The sequence below is a fragment of the Lutzomyia longipalpis genome, chromosome 2, assembly GCF_024334085.1.
Source record: "Lutzomyia longipalpis isolate SR_M1_2022 chromosome 2, ASM2433408v1".
Lineage (NCBI taxonomy): Eukaryota > Metazoa > Arthropoda > Insecta > Diptera > Psychodidae > Lutzomyia > Lutzomyia longipalpis.
The window spans coordinates 13,787,574-13,810,301 of record NC_074708.1 but is presented as its reverse complement, the minus strand read 5'-3'; the positions used below and the strand labels follow the sequence as shown (position 1 = coordinate 13,810,301).

Below are 22,728 nucleotides of genomic sequence, written 5' to 3'. Positions count from 1 at the left end.
CAACGGTGCAACATCTTGAAGTTGACGAAAGCCAGCTTGAAGAAGGAGGAAGAGGAATTGCGTTGGAGAACGTGAATTGATTGACGAAGAAGGAGGGTACGAAGTAACGAAGACAGAAGAAGAAAAAAAAAAGAGAGAAAAATGATTACAAATCAACCTCATTCATCCATTTTCAATATTGTGATACTGCTCCTGTGGCTGATGACCGACAGTGGATGTGGTCATCACCCCCAAAGCCACCAGCACACTCACAATCACTACCACGAACAGAGGCATCATCATGCACTGCAATCGGGTGTTGATGATCGTGGCAACATTAGCACAGTGCAACGGCACAAGAAGCCACCTTTCAGCAAGGAGGAATTTCGCAAACCTATCGAGGCGGCTGTTCGTGCCCTCAGACACCCTGTTCATAGATTCCATACGAAATCATCAACTCCACGTGCCAGTATTACTTCCACAACAGAAGCCCCCCATCATCACAGACTGAGGCACCATCACGATCATCACAGGTGGCGACAGGAGGAAATGAGATCACCCACGACGACATCTCATGCCAGACACCATATACCCCCGTTGTGGGTGGATTCATCGTCCGCCGGCGACGTCAAGAAGCATCCACGGTGGGCGCAACACAATAAAGGCTACAGCAGCTACAGTCGCAATCACGATCGAAACCGCCTGCGGCACCACGATCACGTAGACCGCGAGGAGAGTCACTACCACACAACATCCATCCGGCCGGTTCGCGAATCATCGCGAGGAAATCCTAGTGATGTTGGTAGACACAGATCAGCGAGTTTGTTGGTGAAATCAAATGAACGGTCATCGCGTATGGGTCACGGGATCACCGATAAGAGAACCCATGACGATGATGAATACCACGACAATGAGGAGCAAGTGGACAGCCTGAGAAATACCACAACACCCTTTGCCGGCAATTCACAGAGACGAAGATCCTATGTGAGTATAAAATATTTCCATCTCTCAATGTATTTAAATGCATCTCTATTTTTACAAAGGAGAAACAAATCCCCATTGCTGTGGTAATTCTCAAAAGCTGACTCACTTCCCCTTTTGCACCAGGTCATCATCAAACACTTTCTAATATTAGCACAACTGACTGTGCAGTATATGAGGCACACGATGACAAATTAATCGTCAATCTTCCCCTCTTTTTCAATTTATTATCTCAACTCCATGTCGATCGTTCAATCGCGTAGATTTCACACACGATTGTGAAAAAGATGAACCATTGCATGGTCGTTAAAAATGAGATCTTTGAGGTTTTTGCAAAGATTTTGCTGCTTTAGTTCAAGCCACGGTTGATATTTAATTACATTTCTAGATAAAATCTTCTCTTGAAGTCTTTTCTTAGAGCTTCCTCTTGAACTTTCCTTTCAAAGTCTTTTCAATGAGTTTATGAATATTCTTAAGAGAGTCCTTGTGTATGATCGATTTTAATTATTTATTTGATTCATTTTACTCTTTTTTATTGATTCTTGCCACATGGTTTCATCCAGTTTAAACAAAAAGGTGAAATAGCCAATTAACAAGACGTTCCGAAGATTTTGAATCCTTTTCATCAGGTATTGAAAAATTTAGAATTTGTGGTAAATAAGTCAGATTCTGATATTTTTAATTTCTTTGAACTTTTCCTGAAGAAAGGAATCTTGGGCATTTTCAAATTTTCTTTATGATTTCTTTTATATTATTGCAAGTTTAATTCATAATTCAACCAAAATACATTTACAAATGCAGAATGGAACGTTTACGCTTGTTGCAATGAAAATTAAAAGGAAGAGAAAATTTGTTCTGCTTTTGCAATCAAAATTAATAGAAAAGAACGCAGGCTCCCATCTTGAATGATTTAACTTTCCAAAAAGGGTCATGATATGCGCATTTTTCTTCACCAGTTGCACCACCCATTGGGTGAGAAAAAAGCCGAGAAAAGTGTAATGAAAATTAATCGTTTGAAAAAATAGAGAGAGAGGAAACTATTTCAACATAACACCCATTTCTAATCTCAAAATTCTCAAAAATTTATTTATGATTGCAGCGGGAGTAGAAAAATGCGCCACGAGAGATTAATAAATGATCAAGTGGGGCCCATCTTCCATAGTTGGTGTATGTGTAGAGCGCCTGCCCCAAAATGAAATGTGTCAGGCATTAACTAGTTTATAATATTTATCAATTGCATTTTGTAGAGGAGATTAAAGCTTGGAAAGATGTGGTGTGAATTGAAAAAAAAAAAGGCGGCACTATCTCCTCACACAACACACAGAGACACTCCAAACTCTCTTTTCTTTCTCCACTCCAATTAACTGAATTAGACAAATTAGGAATAATAATTATTTATGGTTTAAGTGGCGTCAATCAAATATTCTTTCTATGCCCATAAATAAACTTCTGCGTGTTGGAAGTTGCCACCGTATTTCTTAAGCAGATGAACTGACTCTCATATCTCTCTTCCTTCTGAATGATTAAGAATCTGTTAACGGTGAAGTGAAGGAACATTAATAAATGAAAAAAGAAATATTTTGTGTATTCACTAAATGTAAAGTGAAATCACCTAAAAAGAAATTAACATCACAATAAAAATTGAATATTACCTTGAATTGGTTTACATCACGATGAAGATAAAAAAAAGCTACAAGAGAGGAGTAAAACATGAAAGACAAGTGCCACTGGAAGAAATGAGAAAAGGTGTGAAATTTCTTTTAAATGGAACACATTGTCTCGTTAACTTTTCATTGTACCGTGTCGGATATAACACAGCGAAAACACCCAATAAAGCTGATCACTTATTTAATGCCTCCCTTTTCCTTCACACTTTCATCCAAACTCACGATACTGCCTCTCTATACAAGCTAATTCAAACAGCGTGAGGTGTAGTATATTAAATTTTAAAGGGACACCACACAGACATTTTTATTTTCTTATGTTGTTGCTTTTGATCTTGAGATGAGATTGACCCCAATACGAAAATTCTTCAGCAAACGCTTCTTTTTTCTTCTCATTTAATTTCTTAACTGCTGATGGACAAGAGGGTTCATCACGGATATTATTTGATGGTCATTAAAAACAACCAAAAACCAATAAAGTGTCACATCATTTATTTAAATTAGACTACAAACGGACACACGCGTAGAAATGAGAGGCTGTAGCATTTCCAGTATACGCGCGAGATCATTCAGATGTGAGGGGGGAACTCATAAATTATATTCTCTGTGAATAAAATAGGAGGATCATTGCTTTTTCCATGTTATTGGAGCAATTTTGAGCTGTCGCTACACCATTTATTTCATTCAACTCACACCACACACCGATGCACCCGAAACCCCATCGTGCAGCATCCATGTCATCTTTAGTTTCCCGCCAAATGGGTGTTATGGGATGTGAAATGATAAATTAATGAAAATTATCTCCTTTCTCAAATTAATTACATACAATTTTAAAGGGTATGAGTGACAGTTGTAGTGGAAAATGCACCAATTTCGTGATCTTATTTTAACGCTATTTCAAGATGTTTCATGATATTGTACCACAAATTACTGCTGATGTTCCATGCAGGGAGTACTAATTAGCTGGAATATATGACTAAAAATAAATATGGTGGCTCCTTTGCGGTGAAATTTATTAAATTATTGTCCAACAAAAGTGAGGGTTTACCTTTAAAGAAACATGAAAATAAATTTGATGAAAGTATTTTTTCGGTATTTTTTGAAAAATTAATTCCAAGATTTCAATCTAAGACACATTTTGCGCTATAAAAAAGAAATCTTATTAGGTTATCTTGGCTTTGTAAGAGTAAGAAAAAGAATATTTTCTATGTCTTCCATCTATTAGAAAATAATTTTTTAGTTCAAAAATTATTCTAAAAAAAATTGGAACATTTAATTTGGTTTGAACAAATATTTTCTAGCCAATTCAAGCAAAACTCTTCTCTGTAAAACATTTTTCAAATTTTATCTAGATACGAAATTCATTCAGAATAATTTACAAAAAATTAGCAACAACGAAAGCTCTAATATAAATAAGTCCTAAAACATAAAATAAAGCAGACGTCAGTATATTTTTACAATAAGTTCAAGAGAACACGCACAATAAGGCGGGGAATTCCAAGAAATAATCAGCTTTAATGTTTACAACTCAACAATCGTTCTTGATCATCAAAACAATAAATTTTTCAGTGGATTTTAATGTTTCTTCTTAGAAGAGACATCGTCAAATATTTAATGCAAAATAATTTAAATGTCGCAGAAAATTGGGTAGAAATTATTGGAGTGTTTGAGTTATTTTTGAAATTCTATTTGAGATTAGTTGTTCTCAGAACTTGAAAGTAGTTTTCAAAGTTTCTTTGAAAGCTTAATGGAGCATTTTGTGTTAAAGCACGATTTCATAAAGTTTTGAACTTGTGTTTGTTTATTCATTTTTAAAATTTAGACCTTGATTCTATAATCAAGGTCTTAATCTCTTCTTATCTGTCTTTCCGTCTTACAATGATTCTTGTGTGATTTCTTCAAGTTAACTTAAAAAACATTCTATAAATGAAAATTAAAGAAAAATTTGTAATGAAAATCCTATTTTTGTCTTACTTTTTATCCATAAATTTTAAAAAATCCAAAACTGATTATTTAGTAGTAAAATGGATAAAAATAATAAAACAAATATTGTTTCGAAATAGCTCTTAATCTCAATTTTTTAATTATTAATTTGCAATTCAACGGCTTATTTTCCTAACGTTCAAAAGACAATAAATCATTTTCCCGTCCCATAAAATTTTTAGCATAATACTGAAGATGATAAAATTGAAAGTTTGAAAATTTTTCAGACGTGGGCATCTATATGTAATTTGAAACAATCCTCATACTAAATGCTTGTGCCAGCATTAGATAATGTGTGGTGTGTCGTTGAATGGCATCAAATTCTTTGGCTTACAATAAACTTCCTCAAATACCTCAAACAATATTAAATTTCTTGCGTCTAGATACTGTGAAAATGTCACATTTGAATTTTGAATTTCAATGTAAAACATATTTTTGTGTATACAGCATATTTTGGAAAGGCGAATGTACTTGGAAGGTTTTCCTTTTGCATAACAAAAGAACGTATAAGATCATTGTTAGATCAAGTTCATCAATTCATAAAAAAATCTGTGGGTGGGTGGCAGGAAAAAAAATTGATCGATGGTCTTGTGACTTCTGTATTTTCTAACGTTGAATTTAAATTTTGCATTTTATGCGTTGCTTCATCACTTGAGTTGTTGGGTATGTGTAGTTACAATAAAACTCCACTAGAATATCTATAAATACAAGAAGTCTGATAATTTCCATAATATTCTCATGCTGTGTATATATTATTATTAGTTTCTCTTTCTTCCTCATTGCATGCAATCCTTTTTTGCACCACACAACATTCTCTGTCACTCCCAATATACGTGAAATATGAATTTATTGCGAGTTAAGACGGGAGCACGTTTCTTGTACATAATGTATCTCTTTGGCTGTGCAACAAGTTTAGATGAGAGAGGAATAGAAAAAAAAGAATTATTTGATTTGTGTCTACCATGGTCTAGCAACAACGGTCATGTTTGACTTTAGGTCTCGTCGTACAAATTTCCTGTCTGATACAATCACGAGAGAATTTCTTGAGAAATTCCACGGAGCGCACTTACAAGATAAACTTGTCCATGGACTCTTTCTATTGCCACGCACGGTATATATTCTCTTTTGAGAAGGGAAAATTTGTTTAGAACATCATCTGCCCCTAAGGAACCACTGCTTCATCATCATTAGTCTAATGCCTTAGCGTACGATCATTATTGCCCGTTTAATTGAATTTTCTTTTTTTTTTCTTCTTCATTCACTATAAAATGCTACGAAGCCGTGAATTTATCCCTTGATATTTAGTCTGGGCGTTCAGTGAACTTCTATTGATGATTCTCCAAAGTGTAAACAGTTTAGAGGCGCGAAGTGAGATGAGATTTGATATGTGAGCATCATTCTTGCATTTTCTTTTTCACAATAACATCTCTCTCCAGCAGAGAAGGAGCAAAATACTGCTGAATGTGTTAGAAAATTTTATTACTTTATGATTAGTTTATACCAACATTTGCATACAGATAACATTTATTTTACTAAAGTATCCCATATTATAGGATGGAGGCTTTTTTGGAATAGATTCTCTCGCTTTTGTGCACAAAATCATAAATGTAGTAATCATTAGAAGAATTAGAGACCACAAAAAATTCATTAGAATCTGTTTTAGACACTTTTGAGTGCCAAAAGATTTTTTATTTTATAATTTTTGGTCTGAAATCCTAAATTTTATTCCTTAAAGGAATCTTCTCTCCCAACAATAACAACAACAAAAAGAATCTCTTTTGCTGTGTATCTTAATCAAAATGATCTCATGGGAAATCCACGTAATGTCTCTTGATTTCGAGTGGGTGGCATTGTTGTTTGTTGTACAATAAAACATTCTGATGGGTGGCTGGGAAAAGAAAAGGAGTAGCATAATAGACGAGATTCCTTTCCCTCTTGTGATGCCCTTTTAGTTGCGTTGGATGCAAACATTCACTCTCATTGCATCCAATGTGGATTGTCTCGTCCAGAAGACGCTGCGCACACGCGGTGTAAAAAGTATTTATACCTCCTCCCAACTGTAGGGAAGGCATGGTCTTTATGGTTGGCCGAGAACCGAATAAAAAGAATTTAGAAGAAGAAAAAAAAAGATAGACAGGATGCACCATTGTTTTCCTTGTGATAAGAAAACAAATGTGTAACACAACACTTTTTCCCTTTAGCCAGAGTGCAATCAAGTCCATAAGGATTGTTTATCGTGTGCTGGTAAAGTGAGAAAGGTAAACAGAACATTGAGTGTTCATTGCTGTGTAATCCATACTTTCGGTCCACCACTTGATCTTTCTTTTTTATTTAAACGCGACGAAGGGAATGCTAATAGGGGTTGTGAGATCCCATTTCGTCCAACTGGTCAAATACAATCAACACTCGATGAGATATTATATGTTTTATCTATATAGTTAGAATTATGCTGAAGTATGTCTATTTTGTAATACAAAGTATTTTTTTTAATGTAAAAACATCGTTGGATTGCAATTTTTTAAATTAACTTGATATTCAAGAACTTTCTTCAATAATTTGAATTTTAGTTTAGTCCTGAATGCAAAGCAATATTTACAAAAATATTCAATATAAAAATTTTAAAATTAAACTGTTAAAATCTCCAGGATCATTTTTCAGCTACATAAAAAAAATCATAAGATCATTAAAATATGTAATCCGAAAGATATAAAGGTAGTCTAAATCATTACAATCTTAATCGATTTCTTTAAACTCATTAATTATTTAACATTGAACTTGCTTTGAAAAATTCTGTTTTCCATGAAAATTTCTACAAGATCACCCTTAGAATTTTTATGGTTTTAGCAATATTTTTTCTAATTATTTCCTCCTCGATGTGTGCAACCTGCCTAAATAATTATGTATTTGTTGCCAAAGAGGCGTCAATTTAACGGGTTTCAGTGTAGAATTTCTTTAAAGCTAAATTTTGCCGTGAGTAGATAATTTTCTTGAGGGATAGGCGTTCTTCTCCTCACGCTGAACCTCTTATATTGGCTGTAGGTAATAAATGACTTTTCACATTTCTGCCAGAGTTAAATATATGCAATTCGGGTGGAGTCCATTTGGCTAAAAAAAAACGAAGAAGGATAAGAGAAAAAGTTATGGGCACTTTTCGTTCACACCAAAGGCTAATTTAATTTCCTCTTCGTCTCTCAAAGAGCACTATACGCGCGCAAAGTATCGGCTTCCCCTTTTTTATTGTCTCGCTCCGATCTTGAGCGCGCACAGAGTTCATAAAAGAATATATTCTTTAACGCAAAAAGCAAAAACTTCTTTTTGCTCCTCATCGATATTTATCCATCTTTAGAATCCCATCGGCGGCAATCGGCGGAGACATTAAAATGAATTGCAGCTGATCGTTTCTTCATCTTTCTTCGTTTTTTTTTGTACCTTCCACCTTGTGGTGTAATGACGTTGAAGATGGTACTATTTCATTCACGATTTTCCTTCATTTGATTCAACTTTTAAAACACTTTCGGTCTGTGCGCGCGGAGTGTGATTGTGCGGTGTTGATGATAATGACGAAGAAGCAAAAAGGAGATGACGATGGGTTGAAGAAGGAGGTAACAAAAAAAAAGCAGAAGATCTCATGGTAAATAAATTCCTCGGTCAACATGGAGTTCTTTGTGATAGTCACGAGTCACCTTATGTTCCTTGAGCAAACACCAATAATAATTTTCAATTTTGCCTTCCCCTCATTTCTCCCATGCCCGAGGGCGACTTCTATTAGCTCACACACCAGAGGAGTCTATCTGTAACCATTTAAAGCTCGACCTTTTGAGTCTGGCGAGATGGTGAAGATGCTGCTCCTCATGTCGTGTTTGGGATATTTAAAAGCATCTCTCTCTCTCTCGGAGGAAAGAAGTTCCATTGTCACTTTCATGGGTGGTTCAATTGAACCATGACAATTACTGTGCAGCAATCATCCACCACGCAAGAGTGGCTCCTCCATCCACTTCAGTGAAACAATGCCATACGAGTGCGATTAGTGTGACACACACACGACACAGTACCTATATCGCTTGGAATGAAGATTGCATTCTAACCATGATACCATTGTTGATCTCTTTGGACGTTAAGTTAAAGAGACAAACATTCCGCGCGAAGAGTTCATCAACAGTGTCGCTTCTTGAAAGCAATTTTATAGACTCTCCCTTAGAAGTATTCGTCATGTAGGACGTATGCAGTCAATCCCATTTATTTGCTCAGGAAACTCACTTGTACACACGAACCTCCTCATCAATCATCATCCTGATTGCCATCTTATAATTGAGTCTCGCTGTCTGGCTATTTGAAAAACAAGGCAATTCTTGCTACAAAAAAAAATCATTTTCTTTCTCCAAGAACTTTCAATATTTCTCCCCTATTTATATGTACATAACATATAGCAAAAAAAAAAGCTTCAACAAGAGGCGATCATTTACTTTTCTCCAATAAGCCGTTCACGTAAAATGTTGAAATCTGATTAACTCGCACAGAGTTTATTGAATAGTAATTTTCTCCAGATTAATAATTATCATTACAAATCGAATGAATGAAGTGCAAATTGCCATTGAAGATAATTTCCTATATGAAACATAAAATTACGGAACAAATTGAACAATCTTCTCCTATGTATCATGATAATCAACTTTGACATACTTGCAGTTTATGCGTTAAATTATGGTATGTTTAAGAAAATTGCTTGTCAATATTATTAGAACTCTTGCTCTAAAGGAAGATAAATGAGAATTCTCGTATTTGATTATGTTTAACTAAATAAAATACATTGATAAAATTAATTAAATGTTATTAAATTATTAATTAAATATAATTAAATTGTTGATCAAATATACAGGAATGTGGGGCAGATTTTAAGATTAATACAAGAGGATGTAATTCAGCTAATTGCAGGCTATTGATCTTCATGAAATTGAGCACTAAGAGGCGGTATTATTATCAATAAAATTCTATTAGCGAAACTTTATCAACCATGTTTAAAGTTTATTAATTTTTCTTTATTTAATATTATGATAATTAACTTTATTTAATATATTGATTAATTCTTTGTTACTTACAATCAGAATAAAAATTAAACGTTAAAATTTCTTAAAAACAAATTACGTTGAACCTAAAAAAAATAACATTAAAATTGCCCTTAAAATATTCTTAATATTTCTACACTAAAGATCTTTCTCTATCTCATAAATCTATTTCAAGAAATCAGTAAAATGGTTTTCTTTCACAAAGATCGATTACTTACTCTTCCTGCCTTTAGAAAACTGAGTAATAGAATAATTTCTAAAATGCACCAACTATAAAATAAATGAAAGAAACATTTCATTCATAAATGATCTTTGCGTGAAAAGAGTTTGTAAAGCAAACTCTTTCATAAGTATCCAACGCCTTATGTGACAAAGTAAATTAGTGAAAAACGTGTGAAATAATTTTCTAAATCATAATTGGTTGAGTGTTGGCTGTAGAATCCCACGCAAATTGACGAAAAAAAGTGTTGAGATCGTGGCTAAATTGTGTTAGCGATTGATGAATTAAATTGGGTGTTGCTGGCGCTTGGACTTGCACGCACACTCTGCACATTATGAAGAGAGATCACTTAATTATTCAGAAATACAATATTTTTTGGTTTTAATGAGTGGGTATGGCTCTTCTTCTTCCTTATGATTTAATTTTAGCCATTTGAATAATATCTGACTTTCACACAGCTCAGAGAAACTCTGCCACAATATTAATTGGCACAGAATCTTACCTAGAAATTTGAGGACAATAGAAATGTTTTTGGGATGTGTCACAGGACTTGAATGAAGATGGAACAGATGCGGCTGTATTAAATAAAATTGTTCTTGTACTCTCTGTTATGCATATTCCTACTGAATAAACACACCGCGTATGTATAAAATTATCTTTGTCTGGATGGTGAATGAATGAGCAAGAAAAAGGGAGAAAAATGTCATTGGTTTGTAATGTAATCAAACATCTCAATGGGGACTTCATATTATTTTATTGTGTGCTGTGAAAAAGCCAACAGTTCCTCGATGGAATCGCACCCATAAATTCTCCCTCATATGTTGTCATCAGCCCACATTCCGAAATAGACTTCATTCATGCACCTCTCTTGCATAGACTATGCTCTATGCCATTTAACATTAACAAATCACCTCTTTCACTCACGCTAAGATTGATCCATTGATTTTGCTTCTTTTTCTACCTTCTCGCACAGAGCATTGACGACATTCATGCACCAGGATATCGCCCAGGAGATCTAACCAGTCACAAATTCAGGACTCTCGGGACGTCAGAAGGTGTTCATCATGCTCGCAATGAATTTATGATAACTCAGAGGAGAATTCAAGGTAAGATTCAGCATCGAAAAAGATTTATAGATGTGATAAATTTTTTTCTTCTTCTCTTTTCTTCAATCCAAAGAGAACAAATTGAACATTTGGAGGCTAGGCTATAAATATATGCAAATTTAATCGAAACTAATCATCATTTATCGGGTGGATGTTAACACCTCTTGTGTGGAAAATATAAAATGTTATTCTCATTTGAGGCGTTTTTATGAAGAAGAAAAAAAGCAGAAGATAGATAAAATTAAATTGCAATAACTTGTTTGCAAATTAATTAGCTTTAAATTTAAATTTAATTACAAAATCTACACTTCTCTATCATTTTGTTGTATTTTATTGTGCTAAAAGACAATTTTAACAGGTTGGTGAAGGAGTCTTGACCTTTAGTTTTTTTTAAATAAATTTGACAGTTGAAATTCGTTTTATTGGATAAAAATTAAACATTATCTGCGAAGGATAAATCAAACGTTAGAAATTGTTGGATAAAAGTTTAACGTCAGAATTAAAAGGAATAAAATTTCGTCCTTGAATTTCTTTTAGACAAAAATAAAGAACTTTTCATGTCTTGTATAAAAATCAATCATAAGAAATTCTTTATTAAAAATTAAATAAAGATTTCCAGAATAGAAAACGTTGGAAATTCTGTAACAACAACAACAACAACACACATAGCCATTTGTCCCATTACTGGGGTTGGCTTCTCACACACAAATTTTGGCTTTGATTTTTAATGACCGGCTGCCGACCTGACGTCAACCTCAGAGAGGCATTTTTGTTGCATTGTGACTTTGTGTTAAGAATATTCCTCATTCATAAGTTTTTATCACAAGCAACGGTGCAGAGCAGTCAATATCAATTCAAGAGTTGCCTCTCGTTGTAATATTGCACTGGTGGGAACGAGTGGGGGCATTCCTGACCGAATGAGATCTTTTTTCATATCTGCATTACAGCCTATCGAACACCACCGAGCCTCGAACCCGTCGACCCTCCCAGGGACATTGCAAACGGACACTGGGACCGTCTGCTTTGCCACTGCTCTACTGGGCAAAACGTTGGAAATTCTGTGATAAAAATTAAAAATTCTCGGATAAAATTAAACATGAATGTCTATAAGAAAAATCAAACCTTCAAACTTATTAGATAAAAATTAATCTTATATAATTCTTACATGTTTGAACATTAAAAATTTAACGTTCTCTGGATTAAATTACATACTTTAATATGAATAGGGTGGGTGGATGTAATGTTAAAGCATTCCACTCAATTATAACATTCAAAAAATCTCTCTCTCAGTATGCAATTAAGTACACAAAGTAGCAGCATGAAATTACTCAACAATTTATTGTCCCACAAGATGTTAAATTAATAGCGTAGCAAGAGTCAACAACGAGGCAAATATTTGCATTTTGACTCGGTCAAATTGATCACAAATGATGATTTCATTCATAATTGAGTGGGGCTCTTTTTCTCTTCTTTTTTTTTCTTGCCATCTTCTGCTGTGTTTTGCTGCAATAACTCTTTACCCTGGGGCTGAACATCTGCAAAAATTTTGCTCTGGGTGTGGGGGAATAAAATGTGAAGCAGCTCAGGAACGTGCATGGGTCATGGAGCACATATCGCGTATCCTGCAAGAGGCTGAATGCAAGTGGCCGCGCCCCAAAGTGATTCCCGTGCCCAACAATGACACCGATAAAACGTATGCGCCCCACTGTACGATCCTCCATCGATGTGGCGACGACACGGGCTGCTGTGGGCACGAGGGTCTGGTGTGTACGGCACGGAATACCACAAGTGTCGAACTCTACTTCCATGTAAGTGACGAGCAATTGACGCCCGCGGGTATGTGCGAGAGTTGTGGTTGTTATGGCTGATTGAATGATTGCAGGTTACCAAATTGAGAGGTCCCAGTCGGACGGAGCGTCTGACATTCGTCAATCACACTCAGTGTCACTGCGTTAGCAGGCATGAGTTCTTCCGAGTGCAAGAGCCATCCAATTTGGAACCCTATCCCGTACAGTCGTGCCAGTGCTCGCAATTCTTCGAGAAGGTGATCCTCGACGATGGATCGTGCCGATGTGACTGCAGCAGTGACAATGAGGACTGCAAATCCCTCAAGGCTGGCCAGGAAGGATTCTCCCTGGAGGATAGGAAGTAAGTTTCTTTTTTTTCTCTCTCTCTCTTTCTTTGCAGATTTAAAATTCTGTCCTAAATTTGCTTTTTTTACAAACCAAAAAGAAGTTCAAAGTAATTGATTTATGAAACTTAAGAGTATTTTGCAGTAATATTATTCAGTTCAAGTTGTGCAATAAACTTTATGGTGCACCCATAAAATATTTAATATTCAGGAACTCCCTATTCATTTTCGTGTTAATTACTAATTTTAATGTCCCCCCCCCCCATTGATATTGATGAAGGAGGAAACACTGAGAAAATGTCTCTTTGGCTGCTATTTGATACTCCACATATTACACATAAAATTGCTCCAACATAAATTTGTCACAAATGTATGCTTTTTGTTGTGAAAAATTTTGCAATTTAACTGCCGGAGAAGCATTTGCGAAAAATCACAGAATATTGCAATTTGTTTCCTTGTCTAAATATTTGAAATTCACCATTATCCACTAAACCAACTGAATGTTCATTAGCCATTGAGAAGAGTTTCTTTTGTAGAAATCGTGGAGAAGTTCAGACATTTTTCACATAGATAGATTATTCCTCGGGGGCAATGTTGAGAATTTATATGGATAAATTCTTGGTGGGATTTTGTGTTGTGCACATGAATACACTGTAATGAAAAAGTTTTCAGTTTAGAGGAAATTTTAGAATTTTTTTTTAATATAAAATTCAAATGATTTGTCCGTCTGTAGTCTATACTGAAAAAAGTTTTTTTTTTTTGTAATATCTTCTGTGATTTTTGTAATGATTTTGACAGAATTTCTGCTTCACTGAGTGGTCTGATTTAACTAAAATTGATGAATCCAAGATATTCGTAACAAATTCCTTGAACTTCTGGCAATTTTTCATGCAAATTGAACAAGAAATGAATTTTTAATTAAACCTTTTTATAAAATGATCAAAAATTTACATTAAAAAGTTTCCAATTTTCGATCATTTGATAACTTTTTGACGGTAGTGTATATTCTTACCACGTGCTAAATCTTTCTTATTTGCTTTTTACACACAGATGCATTCAGGATGGACGATGCAAGATGCCAATTTGTGAGTTTGGAAACTACATTCGACGAACGGGACGATGTCCGAGGCGAGAGGATAAAATCCAATGGGGTTCATCGGCGGGAAATCTGTAAGAAAACAAAAAAGTCAATTTGATCTCTTCCTTGTTTTTTGAAAAAGGGTGGGTGGGAGCAAGAAGCGACTTAATGATTGACTAAAAGAAATGGAAAGTAAAAAAAAAACTTTCAGTAAATAAGAAAATGAGAAAACTCACCTCGGATTTTGAATAATTTCTTTCTTCCTTTTCTCATCTCAAAAGGAGGAAGAAAAATCATTTATAGAGAGTTTATTAATTTCTAGTCATGTGGCACGTCACACGAGAGAGTTCACAGAAGAGACGTAATAAGTAAGAGAAAAAATAAGAGATTGACGGGGATTTTTAATTTTCAAAAAAAAGAAAAAGAATTAAATTATCTCTCGTGGAAGCATTTTATTCATTTTGTATTAAAAAAAAATCAAGAGATCAACATCCAGCGATGTGCGCGACGTTTTATACCATCACCCGCAATTTATTCGTCAATCTTTCTGCACACAAAACAACATTCTTTTCGAATTGTAAAATATATTCTTATATTTATATTAAAAAAAAACATAGAAAAAAGAAATAAAATGTACGATACTTTTTGTATATTAAATGATTGAAAAAAATAATTCATACAACTCACTGAAATTTTACAATGTTCCACCACTAAAAGAGCCAGAAATAGATGAAGAGACATTATTCATTTGGGGCAATATCCTTATGCATTATACAATTTATGGGTTTGGCCATTAAATGCGATGCAGTAGTGTTGCGAAAGTAGATAAAATGTGTGAAATAAAAGTCAATCATAACGCGTCCAGTTATAAGAGTTGGTGTCCCACAACGTGTAGAAGTTTGTTTATGCGTTGTAGTGCGATTTGTGAGCAGAATAGAGGCAAAGTTGATTTTTTTTGTGATATTCAGTAATTTGATGAACAAAAATGGTCATATCTCTGGTTCTATAAGACCTACAGAAATTTCTTGACCAGTTTTGGAAAGGTCTTGAAATAAACTATAATCTGACATATATTTCGATACATTTCAAGGTGACCTCTAGAACACAAAATGGCGGCTATTTGTTTTAGAAAAACAGTTTTTGGCATTTTTGCCCTAAAATAATGATTTTACAGGGTTCTAATGTTCTAGAAAGTTGTAGGGAATTACAAAACCTTTAATTTGATACCAAGTTTAGAAAAATCGGACAAGCCGTTCAAGAGATATGGCTATTAGAACTTTTCAAATTCAAGAATTTTTCAAATGGCTATATCTTCTAAACGGCGACATAGATTTTCTTCATTTTCGGACTGGTGAAAGATATTGAGTCAGGCTACAACATATCAAAATTTAAAAGATTTGCCTAATGGGGATTCGGAGATATTGCCCCTTAAAGTTAGGCAATTTTTGTTTTTGATTTTAGCGCCTCTTGCGGTCATTTTTGGAACTTGAAATGTTCTAGACAGTTATAGGGCTTCTTGAAACCTTTCATTTGATATCAAGATGGTCAAAATCGGCCAAGCCGTTCTCGCGTTATATCGAAAAAACACTTTTTGCTTTGGGCCGCCATATTTGCTGAACCGCTTGACCGATTTTCAAGTATGAATTATCGATGAAAATGTCTCACTGAGCTCTACAACATACTAAAATTTCAGGCCTCTAGCTACAATGGAAGTGGTTGATGGTAGTTCAAAATGGCGGACGGCGGCCATCTTGGATTTTGAAAATGCGAAAAAATGAAATTTTACACCCACATTTCTATCGAAAACTTCAAACCGGAAGTCTCTATCTTCTACCATGCTTGAGTTATAAGACAAAGTATGGACCACCGGCAGGCCGGCAGGCCGGCCGGATCAAAAATTTTCCACCACCAGTTTTGGAATGTAGGTTGTCTGAAACGTGCTCATACCAAGTTTGAGCCCGATCTGAGGTGGTCGGAAAATCCGACGATTACAATACTTGGTGTTGGCCACGAAGTGGAACACCAACTAATTCGAAAAGAGTGTCCATCAATCAATCCACGCGGAATCTCGCTTCTAATAACTGCGCTTTTTGCTCTTTCCAATCTCCTAATGCAACTAAAAATAGCTATAAATTCAAAAAAGAAGCACAAAAGAGTGAGAAAATTAATTTTTCCGTTCGACGTTTTTTTTTGCGTGCAAATGAATGCGGAAAGAAATCTTTCAGAAATTAGTCTTTTAGTCAGGAGAATGGGGAAATTATGAGAAGAATTTAATGGAAAATCTTCAAGGCTTTGTCCAAAAAATATTATCCTTTCAACGCATGTTAGAAACGAAAAAAATTGAAATTCTTTGTTCTGCTGCTCAAAAAAACTAATTTTCTGACCAAAAGATACGACAAGAAAATAATTTTTCCTTCTTATTCGAAGAAAAATTGATCTTTAGACGTCATGAGCATCTCGCCGGAATCTTTCAATTTCTCCAGATAAATCTCCCATGTGGCTTCCAAGTTGAAAAGCATTTTCTGAATTTTCCCAGATACACTTATGTTGTGTTTATCTGCAAAATGAATAGAAGAAAACCCCAATCAATGTGTCAGAAATTTATTGCAAAAACCACAAAATGTTTCTATGAGAGCAGATGACTCCCCGTACCACGAGTAAAATATCTCTTCCTATAACATTTGTACAATTTTATGGGAATTTATTGCACAAAAAAGAATAAAATGCAGGAGAAAATCTCATGCGAGCAAAACTTCTAAAAGCTTTCGCATTCGAGTGAATAAAATTAACGCAACATTCACTTCTAGTTCGATAAATTTTCCTTTCTGTCTCTTCCACTCCACTAAATTCTTATTCTGTGAATTCTTTCTTTTCTTTCTCTCTCCCGCGAGTTTTTCTCATCCACAATTCATTCCCAAATTGATTGCGTCCATCAGAGGCAATCAAAATTATAAGAAAAAATCATGTTTAATTATGAATTTTATTAACACTCCCGTGAATTTCATTCGCTGTACCTCTTATTTCTTTTTACCCACTTCATATTTTCAGATCAATCATTGATAAGTCTTTGATTTTTCTTTGCCAAAAAACAGGTTGAGAAAAACAAGTAGGTAATGATTGTGAAATGGCTTGATTAAGATATTTAGAGAGATTGAGATCTCTCGTGAGGGAATGTTAAACATGATTATGTATTCTAGTCACGTGTTTACGTTTCTTTTTGGACATTCTGATTGACCCATATTTCAATTTGACTCTCCCACAAATCTAGAATTTCAATCGTATTCATTGGAGGAAATGTTTTCAATATTATTTCTAACATTGGAACAAGGGGGGAGTATGTGTAAATTTTTCATGTCTTTTATTCGGAATATTTAGATTTTATTTGCCAGAGAATTATAATGGAAATTGCGTCTTGTAAATGGGTTAAAAAAAAGCTTGAATTTTCTTTTAAGAAATAGAGATTCTTGAAGAAAAGTCATTACTTGGAGGCCTTAAATGTTTGAAAATTACAAACGTAGAAATATTCAAAGAAATGAAAAGACCTAAAATTCGTTTGAAGAAATAAATGAAAAAAACAAAGACCGAATTCTATTAGACTTGAAAATTATAATTCAAAGCATTCTTTTAAAAAAAATTAAGGATATTCAAATATTCGGATTTTATCGTACTAAATGAAAAGATTATTTGCAAAAGGAGTTTACTCGTTTCAATATGGGAAACCCCTTCATTATCAGAAGCAATGAGGAAGTTCTTAATCTTGAAGAGAAAGATAAAAAAATAAGAAATCATCAAGATTTTCAACTTTTTATTTGTCGCTTGGATCAGCTTGGAAAAATCTTATTTACCCAAAAATGCTAAGAATGACGTCACCATTGTATTTTTTGTCTGTTTCAATACATAACGCATAAAATTACCTTTTTTAATGCATTAAAATGATTAAAGCAGAAAAATGAAAAACACAATGATGACTTCACTGTTTGCATTTTCAGGCAAATATTTGCTACAATTTTCTAAGCTGATTCCTACAGCAAATACAAAATTTCTTTAATGATTTTTTTATTCCTTTTTGATTCTCTAAAATATTACGTGGACCTCAATTCTATTCTTAAATGAAGAACAATACAACAGCGAATAAATTCCTTTAATAAATACATATTAGCAAAATATTCCGAATATTCGTCACTAAAAAAGACTTCTATATTCCCCAGAGTTTTGCCCCAAACGAATAAAATTGATTAAAATTCTGCTTACCTAATGTGGCAAAATGATCCTTAATAAGCTGAAAGGATGCCTCCTTCTGGGGCACCTCCTCCGTGAGACGAGTGTGTAAATCAAGAGCCGCACGCATCGCATCAGCCGTACGTGGCTTCATAACAATTTGATTGCCCATCTCCTCCATGTAGGCATAAATCTCCTCAATCTTGCTGCACGATCTCTTCTTGAGGAGATGCGTATGGCGACTCTGCCAGTCATCAATGTGCTGAATGAGGGTATTTTTGAGCTTAACCGAATTCACCGCCAGGAAGCCCACAATGGAGACATTCTCCTGATTTGCAATGAGATTCGCCACCTCTGTGTAGCGATTTATGTTAATGTGAAACATTTCCGGTGTGGGATTGGTGGCTTCGTAGTTCTCCATGAAGACCTCCTTGTCGAGTTCCCATTGCGATCGGAATGGGGCCCATGTGTCGCAATATGTCTCCATGCGGTACTCCATGTGTCGGAGTTCTTCTTGAATTTCAGCAAAAATTCCCAGGCATTCCTCATCATTGGCGAGAATGTCATGAAAGCGTCGAATGTGTCCCATCTTGGGGAGATTTAGATGATTCACGAGACGCGGAAAGCCCTTCAGGACCACCATGATGTCAGAGAAGACTTGCAGGAGGACCGAGAGAATGTCATCAATGGACGGGGTGAAGGCCAAGTGATTCCCCATGAGATTCACTTCTACTTTAACGAGAGGATTTGGACCGAGTGTTCCATCTCCGTGGATACGCGTGAAGATACTCTCCAGGCCGTATTTGACGCTACAGTGCAGTGCCTCCAGCAGCAGAGCATCGATCTTCTCCACGTACTTTGACCACTCGTCCATCATCTGCACACAGAGACGAGGAGGAAGAAGAGACTTTAATGTAAGTAAATCCCCTAAATGAGTAATAAAAATAATATTCTTGTGCGGTTTTCCCTTTTAATCCACGCGGAGAGTGTTAAAAAAGATCACTAAACGGCTATTTTATTGATCATCTTTTAAGATTCTTTTTTTATTGTTTATGAAACTGCAATTATCGGGAGTTTATCTCAAAGACAACCACCCCATAATGCTTATTCATTAAATTCTTAAAGCTTTTTGCACACTGAAGGTTTTGGATTAGGTTTATTTCCTTCGGGTTTTTTGTAAAGAAAAATCACATCAGATTAAATCCCGATCGTTTGTATTTACTTACATTCTCCATTTGATCCTCAAATCCCTGATGAACGGTTACAATGTGATCAACAATATCCTTGTAGTATTCAGTGAGTTTAAGCATTGACTTCTCCCTCTCATCCATTATGTCCTCCTCGACATTCTTCAGCTCCAACGCACAATCCGTGGAGATTCGTATGATTGGGAGATCACAGATATTCTCACAAATCTCCACGATCTTATTGTTGCTGATCTTGTAGATGTTGACAAACTCCTGCACCTGACTCGTGTACATAACGCAATCATGGATGTAGGAATCACTGAAATCTCCAGCCCAATTTAGCTTGTAGATCCCCATTGTGACCTTCTTATCGCAGAGCTTTATGAGGGCCTTAAAGAGAAGTCTCTCCTTGTCCGATAACCCTGTTATGATGCGATTGTAGTCCAGGACAACGGTGAGGACACTTTCGAGGATTAATTTCGTTGCTTCGTACTTGCTGAAGAAGAGATTGAGGTGAATGGGTGTGGGGAAGCCCAAGTAGAGGAAGTAGATGATGTCATCGAAGAGCATCAAGACCTTCCGGTCGATGTTGCACTCCAGCAATCCCGGACGGGATACACTGCGGATCATGAGGGAACGCTGAAGGCACTGCACGATTTCCTCCTTCACGGAATTTGCCCATTGATCGCGTAGTTCACTCACCTGGTGCTTCACATTCCGCTCCATTGTGTCAAAATGCTCCAGGATTGTCCGGGAATTGGGTACATCCACCATCCAAACTGATTCCACGAGAATATTCTTGATCCGGATAATCTTTTGCAGGCAAATTGTGGCAATTATTGCCCTTCCAGCGTGTTTTGGATGGATTGAGGAGCGGGAATCTGAATACTCAAGAAGGTAGGTATTTGTGTCGTTGATTTCCTCAATTAGGAGCGTCCAGACGTGCACCACTTTTGCCACATAAGCCGCTTGGAGGCTCTTCCGGTTGTAGAAATTTGTCAATGCGCAGAGAGCTTCCACACCTTCATCCACATTCCGTACTGTCTGGAATATTTGATCCATCCAATTCTCCACGATCTCTTCTAGATCTCTCAGCATTGCTTCGCAGGAAGGAGGATAAATTGTTAACTATTTCTTGAAATGAAACCCCCTGAGGGTTCAAAATTAGTTTTTACCTCTAAATTCATCCATTGTCTTCTGCCACGTATTGTTGCGCACATCAAAGATGATCTCATGCTCCCGCTTGATGACTTCCAGTCCCTCGTTGTACATCCTCTCAACGGCGCGGAAGGCCCCTTCAAATTGGGGTCCCCTCGTGCCACCGAAGCGCGGTGCTGCAATCTTCTGTGACTCATTGTAGCGCCCAAAGACCATCATTGACTCACAGATGTCCACCATGTTGCCCAGGCGTCGCATAAAGGTGTCAATGTGATTGAAGATTGCCGCCTCATCGAGAAGCCGCCAATCCACGTCTCCATCATCCGCATGCTGCCTCTTGACACTCTCATAGATCTCCTTGTGAGCAATACAGCAATCCAGGGCCATGAGGCACACACGAACTCCCTCATTGGGGCGCCCCCGCAAGATGCCCAGAGTGTCAATCTTGGTGCGACAGTAGAGAATGATGTGATTGCTGAGAGCCCTGAAGAGCCCTGTGATGCCCTTGGGGGAGTTGTAGAAGCTCGAGTGCGTCCAAATGAGGTAGATTGAGTGCATAATCTTGGGCAGAATGGCAGGAATATCCAGCGGTGTGGCGACATTCTCGAGCTCCCGACTTGGCGCTACGAGAATTGAGAGGAATTTGTAGTTGGATTCTGCTCGTTTCAGCTCCATCTGGCACTCCTCGAACAATATTGCCAGTTGCTTCCGGTAGATTGATTGAGATTTCTCCAGAATGTCCATTATATGACAAACTTCCGGGCATTTAATCTGCATCGTTAGCGCCAGGAGGGTTTCATCTGTTTTGCAAGGAATTTGAAGGAAAAGAAATTATCTCAAAAATTCCTGGAGGATTCTGTAAGAAAGGATCTTACGTCGATAGAGCCAAAAATCGTATTCATCCGATGGGCACACTGTATCGTGATCCATTTGATCGGTATCCGCGAGTGCTGTCCTGATCTGTGACATCCACTGCGTAGCAACAGATTCCAACCGCTTGAGAAAACGTGCATCCTTAACTGCCTCCAGGGGATCCAAATGCATCCCTTCCGTGGGGATGTACAACACTGTCAGCCCGGCCATTTTGTAGTGCAAATGATTCACATTTGCCAGGAAGTTGTGCACTGACTCCAAGCATGCGGATTTAACACTCTCCGACCATGGGGAGTACTCAAAGAAAATGGGTGCAAAGACAATCTCCAGGAGGGCCAACATTGAACCATCCACCTCCTGCATCGTCCCAAATTGCACGTCATCATGGAAACCATCGACAGTGAAGATGTGCCCTGGTGGACGCAGAAAGTACGTAAAGTCCAACGCACTGGCAGCAGGAAAGCCCAAAGACACGCTCAGGGCATTCCCATCGTAGAAAATGAGCAAAGCAACTTCCGTAACATCCAGAAACCACTTCCGGATCATCTCTACACAATCCTCCGTCCAATCTGATTCGTGCAAATCAAACAGGGTCGTCATATTCTGCACAAATTCCACCAACTTATCCAACTCCTCCTCCGTGTACTGAGGAATGGGAATCTGTGGCTCATTGTCTTCCTCCACCTCCTCTTTGGGTTTATCTACAAAGGAAATTTTCCGTGATTCTTGTGCTAAATAAAGAAAAAATCAAGAAATTTGTGTTTTCCTCCGGACCTTCATCACTTTCCACAGAGAGACTAGCTTCACTACGAATGTCCAGAGCTTCCATTTTCACGGATTAAATATTTTCCGGCTTTTCTTTTGCTTGTAGGGAATTATTGTTTGAATAAATAAAATTCTTCCTCGAAGAACTTCCATGGAAACCGATTTAAAAATCGTTTTTTACTGGAAACTTTTTGAAAAAAAATCTCTTAACTTTAAAAGAAATCATCTCTTATACGTAAGAGGGAAAATAAATTGAAATTTTTAAATTATTTTTCCTCCAAAAAAAATTATTTTTTGGGGCCCCAAAATCGCTGGGAATGCT

At 36.4% G+C, this 22,728-nt stretch overlaps 3 protein-coding genes across 4 annotated transcripts in view; 2 read left to right on the top strand and 1 right to left on the bottom strand.

Moving 5' to 3' along the window:
- Positions 1–22,728, top strand: part of LOC129790795 (glutaredoxin domain-containing cysteine-rich protein CG31559-like) — a 383,040-nt gene that overhangs the window by 184,897 nt on the left and 175,415 nt on the right. The window lies entirely within an intron of this gene.
- On the top strand, positions 20–14,887 carry LOC129790797 (uncharacterized). The gene is made up of 5 exons (XM_055828529.1): positions 20–963; positions 10,864–10,996; positions 12,578–12,804; positions 12,879–13,144; positions 14,178–14,887. The coding sequence occupies exons 1-5, from the start codon at positions 142–144 to the stop codon at positions 14,299–14,301; spliced, it is 1,572 nt and encodes a 523-aa protein (XP_055684504.1). The 5' UTR covers positions 20–141; the 3' UTR covers positions 14,302–14,887.
- On the bottom strand, positions 16,261–22,470 carry LOC129791439 (dynein axonemal heavy chain 2). The gene is made up of 6 exons (XM_055829615.1): positions 22,416–22,470; positions 21,617–22,342; positions 20,786–21,586; positions 19,650–20,737; positions 18,457–19,300; positions 16,261–16,762 (listed from the first exon to the last, which is right to left on the bottom strand). Exons 1-6 carry the CDS (start codon positions 22,468–22,470, stop codon positions 16,623–16,625), a joined length of 3,654 nt encoding a protein of 1,217 aa, XP_055685590.1. The 3' UTR covers positions 16,261–16,622.

What these genes read in the sequence shown, in the direction of transcription:
- LOC129790797 (XM_055828529.1), top strand. Translation starts at nt 142, where the DNA reads ATGATTACAAATCAACCTCATTCATCCATTTTCAATATTGTGATACTG. An exon ending in CACAGAGACGAAGATCCTAT is followed by an intron (nt 964 to 10,863) that starts GTGAGTATAAAA and finishes CTTCTCGCACAG; the next exon opens with AGCATTGACGACATTCATGC. An exon ending in AACTCAGAGGAGAATTCAAG is followed by an intron (nt 10,997 to 12,577) that starts GTAAGATTCAGC and finishes AATGTGAAGCAG; the next exon opens with CTCAGGAACGTGCATGGGTC.
- LOC129791439 (XM_055829615.1), bottom strand. Translation starts at nt 22,470, where the DNA reads ATGGAAGCTCTGGACATTCGTAGTGAAGCTAGTCTCTCTGTGGAAAGT. An exon ending in CTCTGTGGAAAGTGATGAAG is followed by an intron (nt 22,343 to 22,415) that starts GTCCGGAGGAAA and finishes TTTCCTTTGTAG; the next exon opens with ATAAACCCAAAGAGGAGGTG. An exon ending in GGATCATTTTGCCACATTAG is followed by an intron (nt 16,763 to 18,456) that starts GTAAGCAGAATT and finishes TTCATTTTGCAG; the next exon opens with ATAAACACAACATAAGTGTA.